Consider the following 21,646-nt stretch of genomic DNA (forward strand, 5'->3'; position numbering starts at 1 on the left):
TTGCATTTTCCATCACGTTCATGTTAGCATGCAAATTTTGTGAGAGTAAAAGTAACAATAGTATTCACTGTGCTTTCATTGTCAATGCTGTAATAGCAGTAAATTGAAGCAATCAATAATGACTGAAATGAGAACTGTGTCTTTGTTGGGGTACATGGATGTAAGTGTTCAAGTTTTATAATTAGTTCATGCAGGCAATATAATGCTATTTTCATTGTGGTAACCATCATGACTATTCTTGGCAAGTCTGACATGGTGAAATGAAGGGAAAAATTAATAATAAAGTCTGCATATTGTGTTTTCAATACATATTAAATTTGCCAATGTACGCTTCGAAGTAAAACTTAATCAGTGTTGTTATTGAAAATGGTGTACGTTTATATACTCGTTCTAACAACTTGTGGAAGCTTTTTCACTGCAGTGCTATTGCACAGATATCAGCAAAATTTACAGATATGCATTTCTGGTGTGTTGACATCGCAGTGCAGGCCCTTTCATAACTAACTGAAACCATGATGGTAAAGCTGTGGTTTGAAATGTACATTAACAAATTAAGTATGCTATTAAAGAGACAGTTTATGATTTTTATTGTTAAGTTTTCCAATATAATGCCAATTTTAAGTTAATCACAGTACAAACAAGAAGAAAATGTACTGTGAAAGAAGTGAAAGTTCTTAGGTGAAGGATAACTTAAAGAACACCAGTTGTAAATTCCTAACTTTCAGGAGACTGAACCAGGAAAGGATTCATAATTGAAGCAGTAGTTAGTGCCACGCACGTGAGAAACACAGTGAAGGCTTCGTGATTACTTCAAATTTCCAAACTGAAAGTGGTGGAGACAGGAAGATTGCAACAGCAGGCAGCATGGAATTCAAAATTAGTATAGGCTGCTGTATGAGAATGGTAGAGTGAGTGGGGCTTCATTTCAGTAAAGACCAAATAGAGCTCAGTGAGTTCCCACTTCACAGAATGAAGAACTACTGGCACTTCAACATTATGGAATCAGCCTAAGGGAACAATAAGCAGACACTTGTTTATTTTGGCATGATGTAGAATGATATATTGTTGTTATAAGATGTTCTGGCAATGAAAAGGCCAGAAGATCAGTAATGATGGGTGCTCTGGTAGATGATGATGATGATGATGATGATGATGATGATGATGATGATGATGATGATCAGCTGCCCCACCATGTGGTTATTCACATGGGACCATACCAAAAAAGAAACCTCAAATTGGTTGATGATGGTTGTTTGGAGCAGAACACTAGTCTACTTGATTAACAGGAGGGGAATGGTGGTGCTGGATTCTTTCAGGTAACACCTTCCCAGGGAAGCTAAGGTTCTGATATCAAAAGACAACAGTGTATTAGTAATAATAGACTGTTTTCCTATGTTAAAAATATAGTTATTATTATTATTATTATTATTCTGAGTGATTGTTATAATCAGACAGCATTTATGGCCAATATTCCTACAAAATATATTGTTCATGTGATTATAGCTTAAAAATCATTAAGTATAAAGACATGCTCACATGATAAAAAAGGCTCCGTTACTGGCTGAAGCTCTGGTGATGTCACAGATTAGAAGCAAGACAAAGCTATACATGTGTTATAGGAATGTTAACCAAAGTTACTAGATTCTTGCATACTTTTCTGCAAATAGTTTAGCTATTTAGTGATGGAAAATGCGTTTACAATTTTTAAATAACAATAGAAAGGAATTTTGTGAATGCTGGTAGTGGAAACCTTCCAAAAGTTGCTGCGTTTACGTTCCACCCATTTACAGCGGTGATATGTGGAAGGACGGACATTCTTTTCCCTGCTTCCTGCAACATAATTTAACTCTCAAAACTAAGAACTTGCAGAACTTCTGCAAATGGGTCCATATCTAGTATCTAGATTGTAGACTAGCAGTCATGAAATGAAATGACTCAAAGTACAGTAAAATTATCCTTAGCAAATATTAGTGCTGATTTCCTTATACAGCAAACTCTGGAGAAGTCCAGCTCTGTGGCGCAATGGATAGTGTATCTGACTATGCTTAAAGAGAAAACAGGTTCAAATACTGGTAGGGTCATATATTTTTTAGAAGTGTTACGCGAAATATGAAAATACTGTTAGCAAGAATTCACTGCAGCCACTGTTTCGATGGTGGGATGTATTATATATAGCTACACATTAATCTTTGTCTCTGAGAAATGGACAACTGAGGATAAATGCATTTACTTTGCATGCAAACAATACACTGTTTTGGAAAGCATTGCTTGTAGTGAAGATATCAACACATGTCCACAGTACAACGAGGTGTAGGACAATGAGGTTTTGTTTGGGGAGATATGTAAAGCGTTCACAACATGCAGGTAACACAAATGTAAGGGCTGTGATGTTTGTGATGTAAACTAATGTTTGTGTCGGAAGCAGACTTACTTCATCTTTATTTAAGATCATGAAACTTCAAAAGTTTAAACAATAAGGACTCTAACTGGTCATACAAAGATAAAAAACATTGTTTCTAATAAGGTAAAAAGTGTGTGGTAAAATCAACGGAAAAATATATTTTTGGACATGATGTGTGTGAACAGAAAATGAAAATGTAAACACATGCAAACAGCAAGGAAAACAAAATAAGTGTCTGATTGGTGTGGTGAAGTTTTGTAATAGTGGTTTGGTTTTGACATAAAAGGACTGTTGAGTCGTTTTACAAATAAGTTAAAACATTCTTTTGGGTTGTATTTGAGTGAACGATTTATCACCTTATAAATTTTGATGGACTACCACTTTACCAACTGAGCTACCGAGCGATGTGCAAGATAGTGGGTATAATGACAATTTTTATTAACAGTTTAATTTTGTTGAATGACTCTATCATTCCATGTAATAGTGGGAAAGCAGTTCTCGGAGGTAAATTGATGTTATCTTCAGAGTGCAAGAATTTTTGCATCAACGTGGTAGCATTTTGCTGGTATAGTGCAACCACATTGTATGCATCTTCTCATTCTTTGGCACATTTAAAAACAAATTTTCAGGAGTTTTTGTACCTGTATTTGTACAGAGTGGTACCACACGCTATTTGTAAACTGTTTGCTGTAATGTAAATTCCAAAACAACACAAATAGCTTCATGACAGTAGGAGCACCGAGTTAGCCAGTGACGTCATGTGCATCACATGACTTGAAAGGAGCATTTTAGTGGCGTTTCAAATCATTTGAATTTAATTTCCATTCCTTTAAAAGAGGGAAAAAGCATATTATGACCATAAAATTACATAATTAACCATTTAAGACAATTTCCAGAAAATGATCAAATACCCATTACTGGTGCAATGACCACACAACTTCAAGTAATGGATGTTGTTGTGAACAGGCCTTTCAAGGTTCATATGCAGCAGCCTGTCATACGAGGCAACTAAAAGGAGTTTCCACATTTTGGCCTTTGTGATGGTCCCCTGTAGGGTTTGACCTCCATTCTTCAAAATTTTCCCGAAGAGCGAGCTAATGGGAAAGGGCACCTTACAATGTGCATCGTGTCCATCGTACATTGAGATCTTTAGCCCACTTTCTTGTCGTCGCATTGCAGTTGTGCCCATTCTCCATCTCTTGGGCGAGGACACCTTCCTGGGTGCATTTTCCACCACGCACTATGCAGTGTCGATTTCTGCATCGACAGTGACCGCGGACTTCTTTGCACCTGATATCCAGCACGGTAGCCAGTCTGTTGTGGTGGGGCTGCCATGTACCCTGTTGGTTGTAGCCCCCTGACCACTCTGCTGATGCCTGCGCAGTTAACACCCCACATATACCAAGGGGTGGATGCCCATCCCCCTGGAGCATTGGGACTCCCGGAAATGGCCATCCTGCCAGGTGACCTTTGCTGCAGCTGGGTGGAGTCCGTGGGAGGGCCCCTGTTTGGAGTGCGTGGCATCAGGGTGGAAGACATGCGAGGTGTACATTTCATCCGGCGTGTCCACTGGGGCCCGAAGAATAATCAGGTTGCCACCGGTGCCTTCATCTTGGCCTTTGAGTGTGATTCATTGCCCGAGGTCAAGGTGATGGTCTACTGGTGTGATGTAAAGCCCTATATCCCTCCCTCGGTGCAGTGCTTTAAGTGCTGGAAGTTCGGCCATATGTCTTCCCGCTGTACTTCCAGTGTCACATGCTGAGATTGCGGATGTCCATCACATCCCAATACCCCATGTGCCCTGCCTCCCATCTGTGTCAACTGCGGAGAGCACCATTCGCCTTGCTCGCCTGACTGCAGGATTCTCCAGAAAGAAAGGAAAATCATGGAGTACAAGACCCTGGACAGACTGACCTACACTGAGGCTAAGAGAAAATTTGAACGCCTGCATCCAGTGCGTATGACATTGTCTTATGCCGCCGCTACAACAGTTTTGGCACCATCAGCTCCGCCAACCCAGGTCACCTCTCAGAGCCGGACGACTACACCTCCCTCTTGATGGTGGGGAGCATTTCCCTCCCTGTTGATCCTGCACCACCTACTTTGGAAGCAAACCCCCCCCCCACCATCAGGGACGTCTGTCCCCACGTATAAACTGGAGAAGCGTAAGTCTTCTTTGGCTTCTCTTGGTAGGTATGGGTCCCTTGGGTCACTCCCTTCCCAGGTTTCTTCTAGTGGGAAAAACGACCACCGCCAGTGGCTGAACAGCCCAAAAGCAACTGGTCGTAGGGCTCCACGCTCATCCTCAGTCCCGGAGACTGAGTCAGTGAAGTCCTCCCAGCCAGGAAAACCCAAGGAACTGCAAAAAAAAACCTAAGACCAAGGAAATTGTTGTGGCACCCATACCACCACTGCCTACAAGCTCTGTGTCTGAGGATGGGGTGGAGATTTTGGCATCTGCTGAGGACCTAGATCTTGCCAGACTCTCAGACATAGTGGATATAGACTGCTCAGGCAAGAAATTGGTGGCAGCAGGTGACTCTGAGGTGTAAACTGCCTCATTGAATGTTCCACGCCTTCCCAGTCTCACGATGTCATCCTCCAGTGGAACTGCGGCGGTTTTTTCCACCGCCTGGCTGAGCTACGGCAACTGTTAAGCTTTACACCTGCTATCTGCAATGCCTTTCAGGGAACCTGGTTCCCAGCAATGCGGACCCCTGCCCTCCGCGGCTATAAGGGATATTACAGGAACCGTAGAGACTATAATCGAGTGTCAGGTGGAGTTTGCATTTATGTCCTAAACTCGGTCTGTAATGAACATGTGCCCCTTCAAACCCCTCTTGAAGCTGTGGCTGTCAGAATAAGGATGACACAGGAAATAACTGTCTGCAATGTATATCTTCCTCCAGATGGTGCAGTACCCCTGAATGTATTAGTTGCACTGGTTGATCAACTCCCTAAACCTTTCCTACTTCTGGGAGATTTTAATGCCCATAGCCCCTTGTGGGGTGGTACCGTGCTTACTGGCCGAGGCAGAGGTGTCGAAACTTTACTGTCGCAATTCATCCTCTGCCTCTTAAATACTGGGGCAGCCACACATTTCAGTGTGGCTCGTGGAAGTTACTTGGCCATTGATTTATCAATTTGCAGCCTAGGACTTTTCCCATCTATCCACTGGAGAGCACATGATGACCTGTGTGGTAGTGACCACTTCCCCATCTTTCTGTCACTGGCCCAGCGTCAGGTGGCACACGGACACCTGCCCAGATGGGCTTTGAACAAGGCGGACTGGGGAACTTTCACCTCTGCTGTCACCGCTGAATCTCCCCCACACAGTAACATTGATGTGATGATTGAGCAGGTGACTAGCACAATTCTTTCAGCGGCAGAAAACGTGATCCCTCGCTCTTTAGGGTGCCTGAGACATAAGGCAGTCCCTTGGTGGTTGCCAGAAGTCACTGAAGCAATTAAGGAGTGCCCGCGAGCTCTGCAGCGGCATAAGCGGCACGCTTCCCTGGAGCACCTCATAGCCTTTAAACGGCTTTGTGCCTGTGTTCGCTACCATATCAAACAATGGAAGGAGGAGTGTTGGGAGAGATACATCTCCACCATTGGGTGTCACACGTCACCTTCCCAAGTGTGGGCAAAGATCAAACATCTTTTCGGGTACCAGGCCGCAGCAGCTGTCCCCGGTGTTACCGTAAATGATGAGTTATGTACCGATGCAATCGCGATTGCCGAGCACTTTGCTTGAGCCTCTGCATCAGAGAATTGCCCCCCAGCCTTTCGCACACTCAAACAGCAGCTGGAAGGGAACGTCCTCTCATTCACTACATGCTGCAGTAAATCCTATAACGCCTCATTTACAGAGTGGGAGCTCCTCTGCCCTTGCACATTGCTCCGACACAGCTCCTGGGCCTGATTACATCCACAGCCAGATAATTAAACATCTCTGTAGCCTGATAATTAAACATCTCTCTTCTGATAATCAAAATATCCACGGGTGTACTGCCGGTCTACAGTGTCCAACGGGCACAATATTTCGGCGATCATAACATCGTACACGGAAAGTATGGAGCGACAGGAAGTTTTGGATAAAAATCAGGAGTGGTCCCTGGAGACCCACTCATACAATGTGGCAAGGATATGATGTCACCAAGTTGTGTTTTATGCTTTACATTAAGTCAAAAAACATGGCAATCAGGTGTTGTCATCTGGAAAAGGCAACACGCGCTCACTCCGCCGTCCGCGCCCCGCGCCACGGTCGTGCGGTGGAACAGATTGCGACGGCGTCTGAGATGACGTCGATGTGATGGCTCTGTCCGCCGTGGTCGTCACAACTATACATTTGCTCGACAGAGCCATCACACCGACGTCATCTCAGACGCCGTTGCAATCTGTTCCACCGCGCGACCGTGGCGCGGGGCGCGGACGGCGGAGTGAGCGCGCCGCGGGCGGAGGGTATTTAAATTGGCCGCCGCCGCGACTGAACCCAGTTCCCCCTGAGCAGCCATAGTGTACGGATCTCCGTGCCGGCACGTTCACAGGAGCTCAGTCCGTCAGTTCACCTGATGATGGCGACATGTATGATCGCCGAAATATTGTGCCCGTTGGACACTGTAGACCGGCAGTACACCCGTGGATATTTTGATTATCAAATACACTGGGAGAAACTCAAGAATCACATCTCTCTTCTGACTTCAAACATCATCATCTCGTCATCTTCAACCGGATCTGGTGCGATGGCATCTTTCCATCGCCGTGGTGGGAGAGCACCATCATTCCGGTGCTTAAACCTGGTAAAAACCCGCTTGTTGTGGATAGCTATCGGCCCATCAGCCTCACCAACGTTCTTTGTAAGCTGCTGGAACATCTTGTGTCCATTGAGTCTGCCATCCGAACAGCCTTTTCCAGATGGCAACACCTGATTGCCATGTTTTTTGACTTAACGTAAAGCATAAAACACGACTTGGCGACATCATATCCTTGCCACATTGTATGAGTGGGTCTCCAGGGACCACTCCTGATTTTTATCCAAAACTTCCTGTCGCTCCGTACTTTCCGTGTCCAAGTTGGTGACTCCCATAGTTCCATCCATAGCCAGGAGAATGGAGTCCTGCAGGGCTCTGTATTGAGTGTATTTTTAGTGGCCATTAACAGTCTAGCAGCAGCTTCGGGCCCTCCCTCTCACATTCTCTGTATGCAGATGACTTCCGCATTTCGTACTGCTACTCCAGTACTGTTGTTGCTGAGCGGCACCTCCAGCGAGCCAGCCACAAGGCGCAGTTACAGGCTCTAGCCCATGGCTTCCAGTCTTGAGCTGCAAAGTCATGTTTCATGTACTTCTGTCGGCATCGTACCGTTCATCCGGAACTCGCACTTTACCTTAATGACGATCCACTCACTGTAATCGAGACATATCAATTCCTAGGACTGGTTTTTGATGCTTGATTGACTTGGCTCCCTCATCTTAGTCAGCTTAAGCAGAAGTGCTGGCAGTACCTCAATGCCCTCCGTTGCCTGAGCAACACCAATTGGGGTGCAGATTGCTCTACGCTGCTGCAGGTCTACAGAGCCCTTGTCCAACCCCGAATTGACTATGGGAGTGTGGTTTATGGTTCAGCAGCGCCTTCAGCATTGCATTTACTCGACCCTGTGCACCACTGTGGGGTTCGATTAGTGACAGAAGCTTTTAGGACGGAGTCCGGTGACCAGCGTACTGGTGAAGGCTGGTGTCCCTCCACTGTAGATCAGACATGCGCAACTGCTCGCCAGTAATGCAGCACACATTCATATCTCGTGCTCTTGAGTACATCCGCTCATGCCCTGGCGAGTCATTTCTCCTGTGTACTGACTCATTGAGCAGCCTACAAGCTATCGATCAGTGCTACCCTCGCCACCCTCTGGTAGCATCCATTTAGGAGTCCATCTATGCCCTGGAACAGTCCCGCTGTTCCATGGTGTTTGTGTGGACCCCAGGACACATCGGAATCCCTGGCAACGAACTTGCCGACAGGCTGGCCAAACAGGAGACGCAGAAACCGGTTCTGGAGATAGGGATCTCTGAAGTTGATCTGCGTTCTGTCTTACACTACAGGTTTTTCCGGTTTTGGGAGACAGAATGGCATAACAGCACACACAACAAACTGCGTGTCATTAAGGAGACTATGAATGTGTGGAAGTCTTCCATGCAGGCCTCTCGCAGGGAATCAGTTGTCCTCTGCCGGCTCTGCATTGGCCATATGTGGCTAATGTATGGTTACATACTCCGTCGCGAGGCGCCACCACCTCAGTGTCGCTGTGGCTCCCAAATGACAGTCATCCACCTCTTGATAGACTGCCCACTTTTAGCTGCTCTGCAGCAGACTTTTAACTTTCCCAGCACCCTGCCTTCAGTGTTGGGTGACAATGCCTCCACAGCAACTTTAGTTTTACATTTTATCCGTGAGAGTGGGTTTTATACTTCTATGTAGGTTTTAGCGCATGTCCTTTGTCCCTCTGTGCCCTCCACCGTAGTGTTTTTAGGGTAGAGGTTTTAATGTATTGCAGAGTGGCTGGCTTTCCCTTTTTATTCTCGTGGTTGACCAGCCACTGTAATCTGCTTTCATGTTTTATTCTCTTCTGTTTCTAGCGTCTCTCTGTTGTTTTCCTGTCCTCTTTTGTTCCTTTGAGTGTTCGTTGCCTTCCCTTCGTTCTTGTGGCTTTTCCTTTCTTTACATTTTGTTTTATATGTTTCGTCCGTTTTAGTCTCACACTTATTGCATTGTTTTATTAGGAACAAGGGGCCGATGACCTCATAGTTTGGTCCCTTCTTCCGCCTCTAGACCAACCAACCAATCTGTACATACTTAAAATCATTAGAAACTCTACTAACACTTGCTGCAGCTGTTTTTGCTATATGTTCAACTGTAATATTTTGGTCTTCATGAATACTGTCGTCAATGCAGATGTCAAGCAAAGGAGCTGACACATCAATTGGCCAGCCAGGATATTGCTCTTCAGTCACTGGCGTTTGACCATCTTTAAACTGTAATATCCACTTATGAAAAGGTTTGCAGTTCATACTACTTTTAGCATACTGTAAAATTATTCTAGAAAAGATTTTAGGTGCAGAAAGCAAAAAACAGATCACTAAAGATTGTTCAACAAATGTGGAAACTTCAAGTGAACATGGCATTATTACATGCAATATTGAGGTTAGAAACAAAACAATTTTTATCTGTCAGCGTGTCTCTTCTCGTCTCATTGTTGCCAATCTAATGTCTTGAAAGTACGAAACTACTCCCAAATGTTTCATTAATACATCAGTTTGTCTCTCTAATTCTTGAAATGTCCCTTGTGTAATAACACTAGTTACTGGCTTAGAAAGTAAGCAAAACAGAGGTTGTGAAGGTGAAATACAAGTAAACTATTTCTTTTTGTTTATTTCTTCTTATAGTACAAAAATGTGGACAATCAATAAATGGTGCAAGTTTACAGTAAGTAATGTTAGTTTTTTGGAAGATCTTTATATCAGTAAAACAGTTTATAATCTTCATTAGCTAATATTTGTCCAAATAAGAAAATTTACAAGAACCATTTTCAAAATAGTGGATCATCAAGGTTGTCTTATAGTGAGGTAATTAAGATAAACCACTTGGCTGAAGGTTAAACTAGAAATTTTGCAATTCTCAAGGTGAAGTCTGTAGTTCGTAAGCTGAGATAAATTGACTTGCAACTGTAATTGTTCTGATTCCAGTTACATAATCAGTTGTAGATTTATGAGTAGAATAGTATCTGTATAAATCTGTTGGCCAGTCATTGCATTTGAAAAGAGGAAATAAGAATGTATACTTTATCCAAACTGTTTTCAAAATTAGGACTGAACAGATGTTTTTCATATTTTGCAGATAAAACTGTATTATTAAACATAGTTGTTTCCACAGTATAAATTACTGGGGGATGGTAACTTAGACAGGACTAAATAAACATTCAATATAAAGTATTAGAGATTTAATTTTAAAGATTCATTAAGCTTCCTAGACACATCACATTTTTTTTGTGTTCTTTCTTTTGTGCTTCTCCCACATGCTTGTCGTCATGCTATATTGAGTTTCTTTATCAGTTACATAACACATTCTGTTACTGTGAATATGTATACATATATAGCCACTTAATGATACATATAGGTTGGTGCACTCCTTGGTTTGTCTGACTTCAATGCAGATTCGTTTTCTGGGAAACTGGAGGAAATGCTGGCAATCATCCGTCAAGTGAATGAGCAGTTCAGAGATCCTGTAAGTACCTCTCACATTTTAGCTTGTATCATTAACCATAATTTACATTAATGGAATTAGAAAACTTTGATAATTTATAATAAAGTTGCGAAATAGTAAATAGTCTTTCTTCATAGTCGAATGAAGTAACTTACATTATTTTTGAGTACAAGCGCTAAAGGAAGTTCTTCCTGTGTGTTAAGATTATCTTACACGTTACTGTGTTGTGTTGTGTGTATGCCAGTATCAGTCTGTTTGTTATTGTACTTGTCAGTATAGCTGACACTGGCTGTACACGTGCATATCACATCCAGGCACACAAACCTCTTTACATTTCGTAGCCTGTTGAAAAGTAGCAAATCTAGTATTTAATGTGTATGAAGAAGTGCTGTTCACAAAATTATATTGTTTTGATGTTGTTAAATATATATTGTTGACTTCTGTCCATTGTCATTCTCTTCACTGTTGTTGTTGTTGTTGTTGTTGTTGTTCAGATATTTGTTTTTATTTAGTATTAATAAGTAACTTTCAGTTCAGCTTTTGTGCCTGTGTGTTTACTTACACCTGGATCAAAATGCCGAAATCGTCAGTCTGCTGGAGAATGCAAAAAAGTCACATATCTGATGTGGCAACCTGAAAAACAGACTGAACAAAAAAACAGTTGTCTGGCTAATCAGTTGTTAAAACCAGTCGGTTGTCCCATCAGTAGAGAACATCAATTCTGCATAGGGATAACGTCAGGATTTCATGACTTTAGGCTCTTTTTTTTGGTGATGTTTAAAAATCTACTTATGTGCTTTGTGTTTTTCAATAACTATGTTGAAAAGTAGCATAGGAATGCAATTGGACATATACAATGAAAGTTATTTACTAACTTCTGTGTATCTAGAATGTCTGGGTAGAGGCTTCATTCAAAAGAATCACCATATATATGATGCCATTCACACTTATCACAATCCCATACTTCTGTAAACATATAGTATTTATGCTTCAGACATACATAAGAACATGAACATACAAATAGCATAAAACAGTTGTCTGAAGATATTTTTATATTGTTTTAACTGTTAAAATTGGCTGGTGGTGTTTCAGTTCTCAAAATGTGAAACAGAGAGAGACAAGTGAGATGTAAGGTGGGAATGACAGTGAAAGCTGCAGAAAATTTATAAATGAGTGGATGAGATGCTATTTAGTTTCTTGTTTATGTACAATTTTTAATTTTCTTGTCACCTTCTTAACAAGGCCATCCAACTATATTTCAATATGTTACAATTAGTAGCTGAAATGTTCTTTCTTGCCATGTTTCATCTGTGTTAGTATGGCATGCTTGCAGTAACCACATGTGTGCCCGCACATGTTGACTTATGTGAAATGATTTAAAATGTTTTTTCTTATTTTAATTTTTTCTTCCAGGAGCAGACAACATTTGTTTGTGTGTGCATAGCAGAATTCCTGTCACTATATGAAACAGAGCGACTTGTACAGGAACTCACAAAGTGTGGAATTGACACTCACAATATTATTGTGAACCAGCTGTTGTTTCCCTCTGCAGGAGAAGTGCCATGTCGCATGTGTGCAGCAAGACACAAAGTCCAGGAGAAATATCTGGATCAGGTGAGCGTGTATTCTTCGCTATTCTGATATAGTAAAACCTGTTTTCAATTAACATCGGATAACCCATAACTTTTCCCTTAAACTGCAAATTTCCGCAAAGTGGGCTTTAGCCCAAGAACACTGAAGTGGTGACCCACAACCTGAATTGTAACATTAAGCAAGATAAGAAATTTTTAATAATAAAACTCAGGTACTACACACGAAACTCTATCTTAACATTAATATAACTTGTCCTTCACAAAACTGAACGTATGCAAAAGCATTATCTTTCAACGAATACATTCTTTTTTTTATCTAGAAGAGTTGTTTGTTTCTTTCTTCCAACATAGTGCAGTGACAGATATCACTCCAACAGGTTGATGCTGGTAAGGACTGAATCATCTGCACAGAAAGAGGAAAATAGTTCCTAACAGTATCAAGTCCTTCCACAGCTGCATTGAAACTTAGTGCAAGTGCCTCCTCACCCTCTTCCTCATTATTGTTATTATTGTTGCTATCATCTAGTGCAGAGTGCTCGTTCAACATAGCTTACTAACATACAACTCGGATGTGGAAGTGAGGGTGACATCATTGAAAGAAATGGAAGTTGTGAAGTGGCACACTTGCTGCTCCTACTTCAGGGACATACGTGGCTTCTTTAACAACAATGAGTGATACAGGATAACAGCAAGTCTTCACAAAACAGTTCAGAGCAGTTAGTTTATCACAGCGTTCCAGTGAGCAACGCATTAGGGTCATTATTTAATTTCTCTTCAGAAATGAAATTGACCTGTGTAAAAACGGCTACTCCATATTTAGCTCAAAAAGACCTTTCTTGAAGATGTCAGTAAACTAAATGTCAGTTATCTTCGATGTCGTAATTAATATTCAGCTCCTGCCGAACTGGAAGTTCCCTCCTTTTTCAGGACATAATTTTCTTTAGGTGTAACTGGCAGTACTCAATTCAACACTTGACTGACTAACACAATGTTAGTTATCATATTGATGTTGTCGTAGGGCAGCTAATCGTATTTGGAAATCATCAGCCACAATTTCTGCTTTCTGATTAGTTCAAGCTTTAGCTCAACATGTTATCAAAGTCCTGTTAAGAAAGGTATGTATTGTAACCCCAAGTGCGAATGGATCTAGCATAAGGACCTCACCCTGATGACAAAGTTGATTTGTTTGATGATATGACTTGGACCACAGTAATATTGATTTTCAACAAACACTATCTAACTTTTTTGGGTAGACTATTGACCAAAATAACCAGCTGTATTTATCATTTGCAGACCTGTTTTTATTAGCACAATGTGTTCTAAAACATTAGCAAAAGCCACAAACTCTGTGTTAGGACTTTCACAAAAGCTGAGTGTTGATAGACTCTTTCATATTTATTTCTTAAAAGGAGCTGCCTTAAAGCAGAATTAGTTAAAAACAAATTTAATTAATATCATCCTTTTGGGCGTTACATTGGGACCTTAATAATTATAAAGTTTTTATTGTAACAGCAAGAAATGCAGGTGGAGTTTTCAGAGGTAAAAATGATAATCTTGATTTAACAAAACAGTGTAAGTTGTATTGTTTATGGAGGTGTGTGTGTGTGTGTGTGTGTGTGTGTGTGTGTGTGTGTGTGTCAAATTAATTACCAGAAAACTTAATATGACCAATGAATTTAACACACAACTTTCCAGTCTGCCAATGTGCTGCCAAACTGCACCATACCAATAATGTGGCTATGCTGTCTTTCTTCTTTCTGTATTAATCCTTCCATCCCAACCTAATTTTTCTTTCTACATGCCCATCCTCCATTTGTGCAGAATGATAAATACATTACTAATAGATGACATATAGGTAGTTTCAAAATAAGGCCATATCTCTACATAAACTGATGATAGCACAGCAGACTTTTCTTTACAAAGGAAGATAGAGAATTACTGCCACACTTAATTCTAACTACCTTTCTTGACATTGATCTCCATCTCACTGAAGCCCCATATCTAAACGTCAGTCCACACACAACCAAGCAACAGCACCTACACTCTGACAGTTGTCACCCCTTCCACATCAAACTGTCACTTCCCTACACCCTAGACAACTGCAGCAAACCACCTATACTGATGCCAACAGCCTGTCCTTGATGTTCCTCCCCTGCAATTACCCCACAAATCTTATTCACAAACAACTACGAGTTACAAAAACCTCAGGAGCCTCCTCTTTGTCACTCAGTACTGGCTTCGAATGCTTCATTGTTAATCCGTCAAGGCTGTCATCTTCTCAGATCTGGCCCTCCTCCCTGATACCCTCCCCACACCATCCATTGTCACTTTCTTCACCCTCCTAATCTCCATAGTATCCTAGTTTAACAGTATTACTTTCCCTTTACCATTGCCCCGTTGCAAGGTTCCTATCTCTGCAATGGTCCCCAATGTAAAACCTGCCCAGTGCGTCCACTCATAACAATGTGCTCCGTCCTTGCCATTAAGTTGTACATCATATTTGAAGGCAGACCAACTTGTGAAACCATGCATATTTATCAATTAACTTGTGTCCACTGCATAGCATTTTATATGGGAATGACCACTGCAAAACTGGGTAACTTTGGAAACCTTCAGTACCCAGTTACTACACATGCTCTGAGGGACCCGAGTGCCTGCTACACCAAATGGGCTCTCTGGATCCTCTGATCCCATATTAATTTTCCTGAACTCTGCAGATGGAAACATGCCTTCCAACACCCCCTCTACTTTTTCTTTATGATGGCCATTTTTAATCATATGTTAATACATGTATCTCATCTAACCCTCTAATTGCAGGTAATTTTCCCATTTTTCCCGAAAGAATTGCAAGGCATTTTTATTCAATAATTAGAATAGTTGTAAGAATAAAATTAAAGGAAAGTAACTAGGAAACAAGAAACTTCATTTAGAGTTGCAAAATAAACTTAATGATACTTTTTGTGAGTGTCGTATATTTTGAATTAAGGATTCCTACACGAGCGTGGGAACTTGGTTACAAACTTGATGGCACAAAAAGGTCTATGCAAGTGAAACTGGAGATCATGTAAAATGTGACTCCTCATGTTTCAGACCAAAAGATACAATATTCAGCAGGAGAATAGTGACCTCTGATGTTCCAGAGCTGCAGAAAGAGACATAGGAAATGGCAACCTATGATGTTCCAGGGCAACAGAAAAGTGTTTGATAGAAAATTTCAACTTCTGAGATGCAAACAGTGCTAAAATTATGTCCAGTGTGATAAGTGGGGCCTGCAAAATTGTCTGGAAAGACTAGAGCTAAACGCATACTTCTGCACTTCCCATGGCTGGAGGGTTAATTTTCCTCTTTTTTACTGTTACATTTTCATCTTTGTTGTCCTCCCTGCCACTTTCTCATATTTTTATTTTCACACTTTGGTTCTTGATATTACTGTTTCTCTTCCTCAAAATTCATCTTTCTCTCTCTCTGGATTGAAGCTGGCACAATGCTTCCTCAAAATTCATCTTTCTCTCTCTCTGGATTGAAGCTGGCACAATGCTTCCTCAAAATTCATCTTTCTCTCTCTCTCTCTCTGGATTGAAGCTGGCACAATGCTTACCATATCTGACCACTATTCTCTCTCTCTCTCTCTCTCTCTCTCTCTCTCTCTCTCTCTCTCTCTCTCTCTCTCTTTCTAACACCTCCCCCTTCATCTTTGTAAACTCTTCTCCTCTCAAGAGGTGGGTCTATATCATCCATGGGTAAGATAGCCTTCCTTTTTAATTTTCTCAAGCTATCCCCTGCCTTTTTCCCAAGGAATGTGATGGGTAAAACCTTAACATGTTATACAATGCTAAGTACTATTTGCTACACACTTTGCAGTGGTTTGCCAAGTAAGTATTTAGATGGAGGTATATTGGACCCTTATGACAATCTGACATAAAAATAGAAAAAACAGAAAATAAAACAAATATGAAGAAATGACGCAGAATTCAGCCATTGGAAACAACTCTTTGTCTAAAACTTACACAGGAAAGAAAAATAACCTTGGGTTTTGCGAGACACACACATTAACTGCTAACAGATTAAAACTATGTGCTGGACTGTGGCCCAAACTTGGGAATCATGGCGTTTCACAGACAAGTGCTCGATGAACTATTGTATGCAACCTACACTCACTTCTTTACTTCTGTCAGTACCGCGTCCTCTACCTTCCAAACTTCACGAAAGTGCAGAATGAAAATTCATTCTGGAACCAATCCACCAGGCTGTGACTAAGCCATGCCTCTGCATTAGCATTTCCTCCAGTACTAGTCCTGCAAGGTATGTAGGAGAACTTTTGTAATGTTTGGAAGATAAGAGATGCAATACTGACAGACATCCAGCTGTGAGGGCAGGTCATAAGACATGCTTGGACAGCTCAGTTGGTATAGCACTTGCTCATGAAAGGTCATGGTCTCAGATTTCAAGTCTTCTGTCTAGCACACAGTTTTAATCTGTTCGCGTGTTTCAAATTGGTGCACACTCTGATGCAAAGTGAAAATTCATTCTGGAAACTCTACATGTGGTTTTACAGTTCCAGAGGTAGAGGTACCTGACTTGAAAAGGCACACACACACACACACACACACACACACACACACACACACACACACACAAAACCTGTACATCTACATTGTGCCAGCTGAACACACTGTCCTGGGACAGCTGTTTTGTAGCTTGACTAAGATTTAGGGTTCTGTCAGGTGGACTGGTAGAGGGGAGGAAGGAGACAAGAAATGGGACATGTGTTGGGGTAGTGTGGCTGAGGGCTGACTACCTGGATCCCTACTTGTCACTGTTGGTGCCAACAACCACCCTCGTATCCATAGCATTGCCACTGGCAAACACTACCTCACCCAACATCTTTTCTGACTACAGCCACACCACTTTACTCCTTATACATCTAACAGAGTACATCTTCACACATAACAACTAATCCTGGGGGCAAGTATACAAATAAATCCACAACACAACCACGGGCATCCATGTGGCTCCCTCGTATGCCAACCTGTCAGTGGGTTACATAGATGGTTGAATCTTTACTTTTTTTTCTGAAATGTTTACATATCTTGTAGCAATCTTAGGTGCAGAGAAGAATATCCTAACTCACTTTATTCATTGTCAAAGAGTGAAATAAAAATGCCACTTTTACACACCATCCACATTCACCACTACAGAGAATTGGTGAATAAAAATAATGTGCATTCCTTGAAAAGCCTGGGTGCTTAAGTGTAGTGATCTACACTTACTCTGTTACTGTAAATTAAAGACAACTCCAGTAAATCAAAACACAAAATGCAAGCAGAAATGAGACACATCAATAACTTTCTACATATAATTATGTCATTATATATAGACATAAAAATTCTCCAAAAAATTGTTTCACAAGTAAATTCAAATATAAAGAAGGAAATTGTGTTTTTAAAACTCTTCCACCTTTCATACAACTTCGTTTTTCTTGACATCTTGATCCAAAAATGAAATGAGTTCACTTGAAGGTGAGGGATACAATTTTTTCATAGCACTTATTGTCAAGTTTATACAATTGTGCACTGTGACTTTGTAATGATGGGACACCCACCTAAGGGAATCCAAACATCATCTTTCCTATTGTGCCATGAAAAGAATTGTGATTCAGCAGGAGACATGCAGTTAATCTGAACACCTTTGAATATGTATGATACATGGGAAATGTGTGCTTTATACCAGTTTTTATTGTGTTTGAAAGCAGGTGTTCCCACAAAGCATTTTCATGAACTTCCATAGCAACAGTGCTCCCACCATAGCAACAGTGCTCCCATCATGGTCTAACCTGTGTTTTAAGCATTATATCAACTGAGTAGCTTACGTACTAGATCCATAAAAAAATGAGGTCTGTAGGACAACTCATTACCAAGTAGTACGTCTCTGAAAATAGGGAAATTGGTGCCTTAATAATGAAAGAATCCACATCCTTGAGCTTTCAAACCTGAATTTGTCGTCAATGGTTGGAGTTAAGACAGTGCTATTTGGCCGTTGCATGCGTATTCAAATACAGAAATATGTAAACAGGCAGAATACGGCGCTGCGGTCGGAATCGCCTGTATAAAACAACTACTTCCAGGCGCAGTTGTTACATTGGTCACTGCTTCTACAGTGGCAGGTTATCAAGATTCAAGTGAGTTTGAACATGCTGTCATAATCGTTGGTGCAAGAGCGATGGGACACAGCATCTCTGAGGTAGTGATGATGTGATGATTTTCCCATACGAACATTTCACGAGTGTACCGTGAATATCAGTAATACGGTAAAACATCAAATCTCCGACATTGCTGTGGCCAGAAAAAGATCCTGCTAGAATGGGACCGATGATGATTGGAGAGAATCGTTCAACATAGCAGAAGTGCAACCATTCCACAAAGTGCTGCAGATTTCGATGCTGGCCCATCAACAAGTGTCAGCATGCGAACCACTCAACAAAACATTATCAGTATGGGCTTTTGGAGCCGAAGGCCCACTCGTGTACCCTTGATGACTGCACAGCACAAAGCTTTACAACTCTCTTGGGCCTTGAACCTTGACATTGGACTGTTGATCATGGAAACAGGTTGCCTGGTTGGACGAGTCTCATTTCAAAAAGTCAAGTGGATGGACATGTAGAAGTATGGAGACAACCTCATGAATCCATGGACCCTGCATGTCAGCAAGGGGCTGTTCAAGTTGGTAGAGGCTCTGTAATGGTGTGGGGCGTGTGCAGTTAGAGTGATATAGGACACCTGATAAATCTAGATGCAACTCTGAGAGGTGACATGTACATAAGCCTCGTGTCTGATAATCTGCATCCATTCATGTCAGTTGTGCATTCTGACAGACTGGGGCAAGTCCAGCAGTACAATGTGACACCCTACACATCCAGAATTGCTACAGAGTGGCTCTAGGAACACTCTTTTGAGTTTAAGCAATTCTGCTGGCCACCAAACTCACCAGACATGAACATTTTTTAAGCACATCTGGGATGCTTTGCAACGTGCTGTTCAAAAGAGATCTCCACCCGCTTGTACTCTTATGGATTTATGTACAGCCCTGCAGGATTCATGGTGTCAATTCTCTCTGGCACTACTTCAGATATTAGTTGAGTCATGCCATGTTTGTTGCAGCACTTCTGCGTGCTCCAGTGGACCCTACACAATATTAAGCAGGTGTACCAGTTTATTTGGGTCTTCAATGTATGAGTAAATTCTGAAATGGTCACCTTAGGATCTACCAAAATATGAGAGTTTACATGGAATGACTGTAAAAGCTTTGTCACAGGGGCTGTGGAATTTGAAATGCGATGACCTCCACTGTGCTGCTAAATATTCAGAAGAAACCCGGATTGGGCATATGGCACATGTGCCTTAACATTGTATATGTGTCCGCAGTGCACTCAAGTGGCAATTCACGGCTGCAGGTGATGCTCTGAAAACAAGACTAGTGCCCACAAGTTCTTGAAACTAGCTGTGATAGCTTTGACATCCTCACACGGAACAAGGCAGCTGACATCCACGTAGCTGCAGATGCTAAAACCAACTGCACAGGAACATCCAGAAGATAAAAAGTATTTTGTCATTCTCACTTTTTAGTAAAACTTCAAGGTCATTCTTAGTTGATAACTTTTATATTCAGTAGCAGACTCTATAGAACAAGTGAATTATAAGACTTAAAACAGAAAAGACTAAAAATATATATCTGCTAGTAGTGCAAGCTCTCTTGTAGATAGCCAATTGAAGAAACTCACTCCTGAGCGAGGTGGATCCAGCGACACACCACTTCGTAACTCCGCATCTCTGTTCATTACACTACACTGCACTTCTGTAACATACGACCATGTCTTGAATGTTACCATCTCGTGAAGGCTTTAATTTCTGATATTGTATTAACTGAATTATTTTATTAATTGAATTACAACAAATCGCACCAATACAACATGATTTTTACGGGTCTTCAATGTGATTCCATATTATGGTCACCATGGGCTACACAAACGTACCACTGCTGGTACCATGTTGCTTTCCTGTCCCATACAACTCTGCTTTTCCTTGTAGCATTCCTATCCCATGCACCTGTTATCTCTCCCAGCCACCATAACTGTCAACTACCCTTCCTTAACTGTCCCTCCTGCTCACAAGTTATAATGTGAAAAAAGGACTTCAAAAAATTTGTGAAGATTCTCCTGAGGTATAAGATAATTACAAACAGTTTAGTTTGTTGTAAGAAGCTTGAGAGTTGAGCAGAATGAGGAAACCAGTATAAAACACATCCCCACCAAAGGATTAGTGAGAATCATTGATCATTCAGAAAAATCCAATACACACAATAAAATTTTTGTTCAGAACACTAGAACACAGTATATGTGACAGACTTGATGCAGATTTTACAAAACTGGGAAGCCCCAGAATTTGGTTGTGCAAATGTAGAACTTTGTACAGATGAGTCAGAATTTTGTAAGAAAAAGTATTTATGAATTCCATCTATAAAGTTTTACAATAATAATAATAATAATAATAATAATATAAATTACCCATACAATCAGGAATCATGTTTTGACAGTACTATAATTCTGTGCCCTTTCTTTAGTTTACTCAAAACCCACATGCATATGTAGTTATGTATGTCGTTTAATGGTATCACTACAGTGGATACCCGATTTCATAGAATATTTAAAATCGTCTTGAGTGTCGAAGGTGGCCCTTGAAGCCCCAACCTCTATAAGGCAGTGATGTTACCCTAAGACTATAGTGTGTGTCCAGCCCATAGTTACAGTGTACACAAGATACAGAGCATCTTCATGAGTGTACTATAATGTGTGCAAAAGCACATCTTCCTATAAATTATCTATTATAATATTGCAGCCATCATTGGTACAGTGATTATTTTCTGTTCCAGATAGCTGATCTTTATGAAGACTTCCATGTAACAAAGCTTCCACTTCTTGACCATGAAGTGCGTGGGGTGCAGCAAGTAAAGGAATTTTCTGAGAACCTTGTACAACCTTATCGTCCAAAATAATTTTGATATAGTTATAAAGAATTATTAAGTTTGTATTGTGATGAAACTTATTTTTAACCAAAATAAATTTGACAGTGTCTGTTTAAACTGGTGAACATTTTATTACAATTTGCTATTTTGGCCTTGTCTCATGATGTAACAAAGTCTTAGTAGACCTCTACAAAAAATATTACTGTATTTCTGTTTGTCTTTCTTTTTGGTGAAGAAATATGTTCAGTGTAAACCCTCTGGTCCCCTACTCCCTTACCTCTGTCAAGGTCTGACATTCTTTTTTGAGGTAAATAAGCACTAAATTTACATACATTCCGTTTCTGCAAATTTCTGTAAGCTATATTTTCATTGCTACTTTT

At 41.0% G+C, this 21,646-nt stretch overlaps 1 protein-coding gene across 1 annotated transcript in view; it reads left to right on the forward strand.

Moving 5' to 3' along the window:
* LOC124798188 (ATPase ASNA1 homolog) overlaps nucleotides 1-21,383 on the forward strand; it is a 90,414-nt gene extending 69,031 nt beyond the window's left edge. The window contains exons 5-7 of the mRNA XM_047261485.1: nucleotides 10,570-10,677; nucleotides 12,070-12,270; nucleotides 21,174-21,383. Coding sequence (XP_047117441.1) covers nucleotides 10,570-10,677; nucleotides 12,070-12,270; nucleotides 21,174-21,296 — 432 coding nt within the window. The 3' untranslated portion in view covers nucleotides 21,297-21,383. The remainder of the gene's footprint in view (nucleotides 1-10,569; nucleotides 10,678-12,069; nucleotides 12,271-21,173) is intronic.
* The last annotated feature ends 263 nt before the right edge of the window (nucleotides 21,384-21,646 follow it).

The sequence above is a fragment of the Schistocerca piceifrons genome, chromosome 5 (assembly GCF_021461385.2).
Source record: "Schistocerca piceifrons isolate TAMUIC-IGC-003096 chromosome 5, iqSchPice1.1, whole genome shotgun sequence".
In the NCBI taxonomy this organism is placed as follows: Eukaryota; Metazoa; Arthropoda; class Insecta; order Orthoptera; family Acrididae; genus Schistocerca; species Schistocerca piceifrons.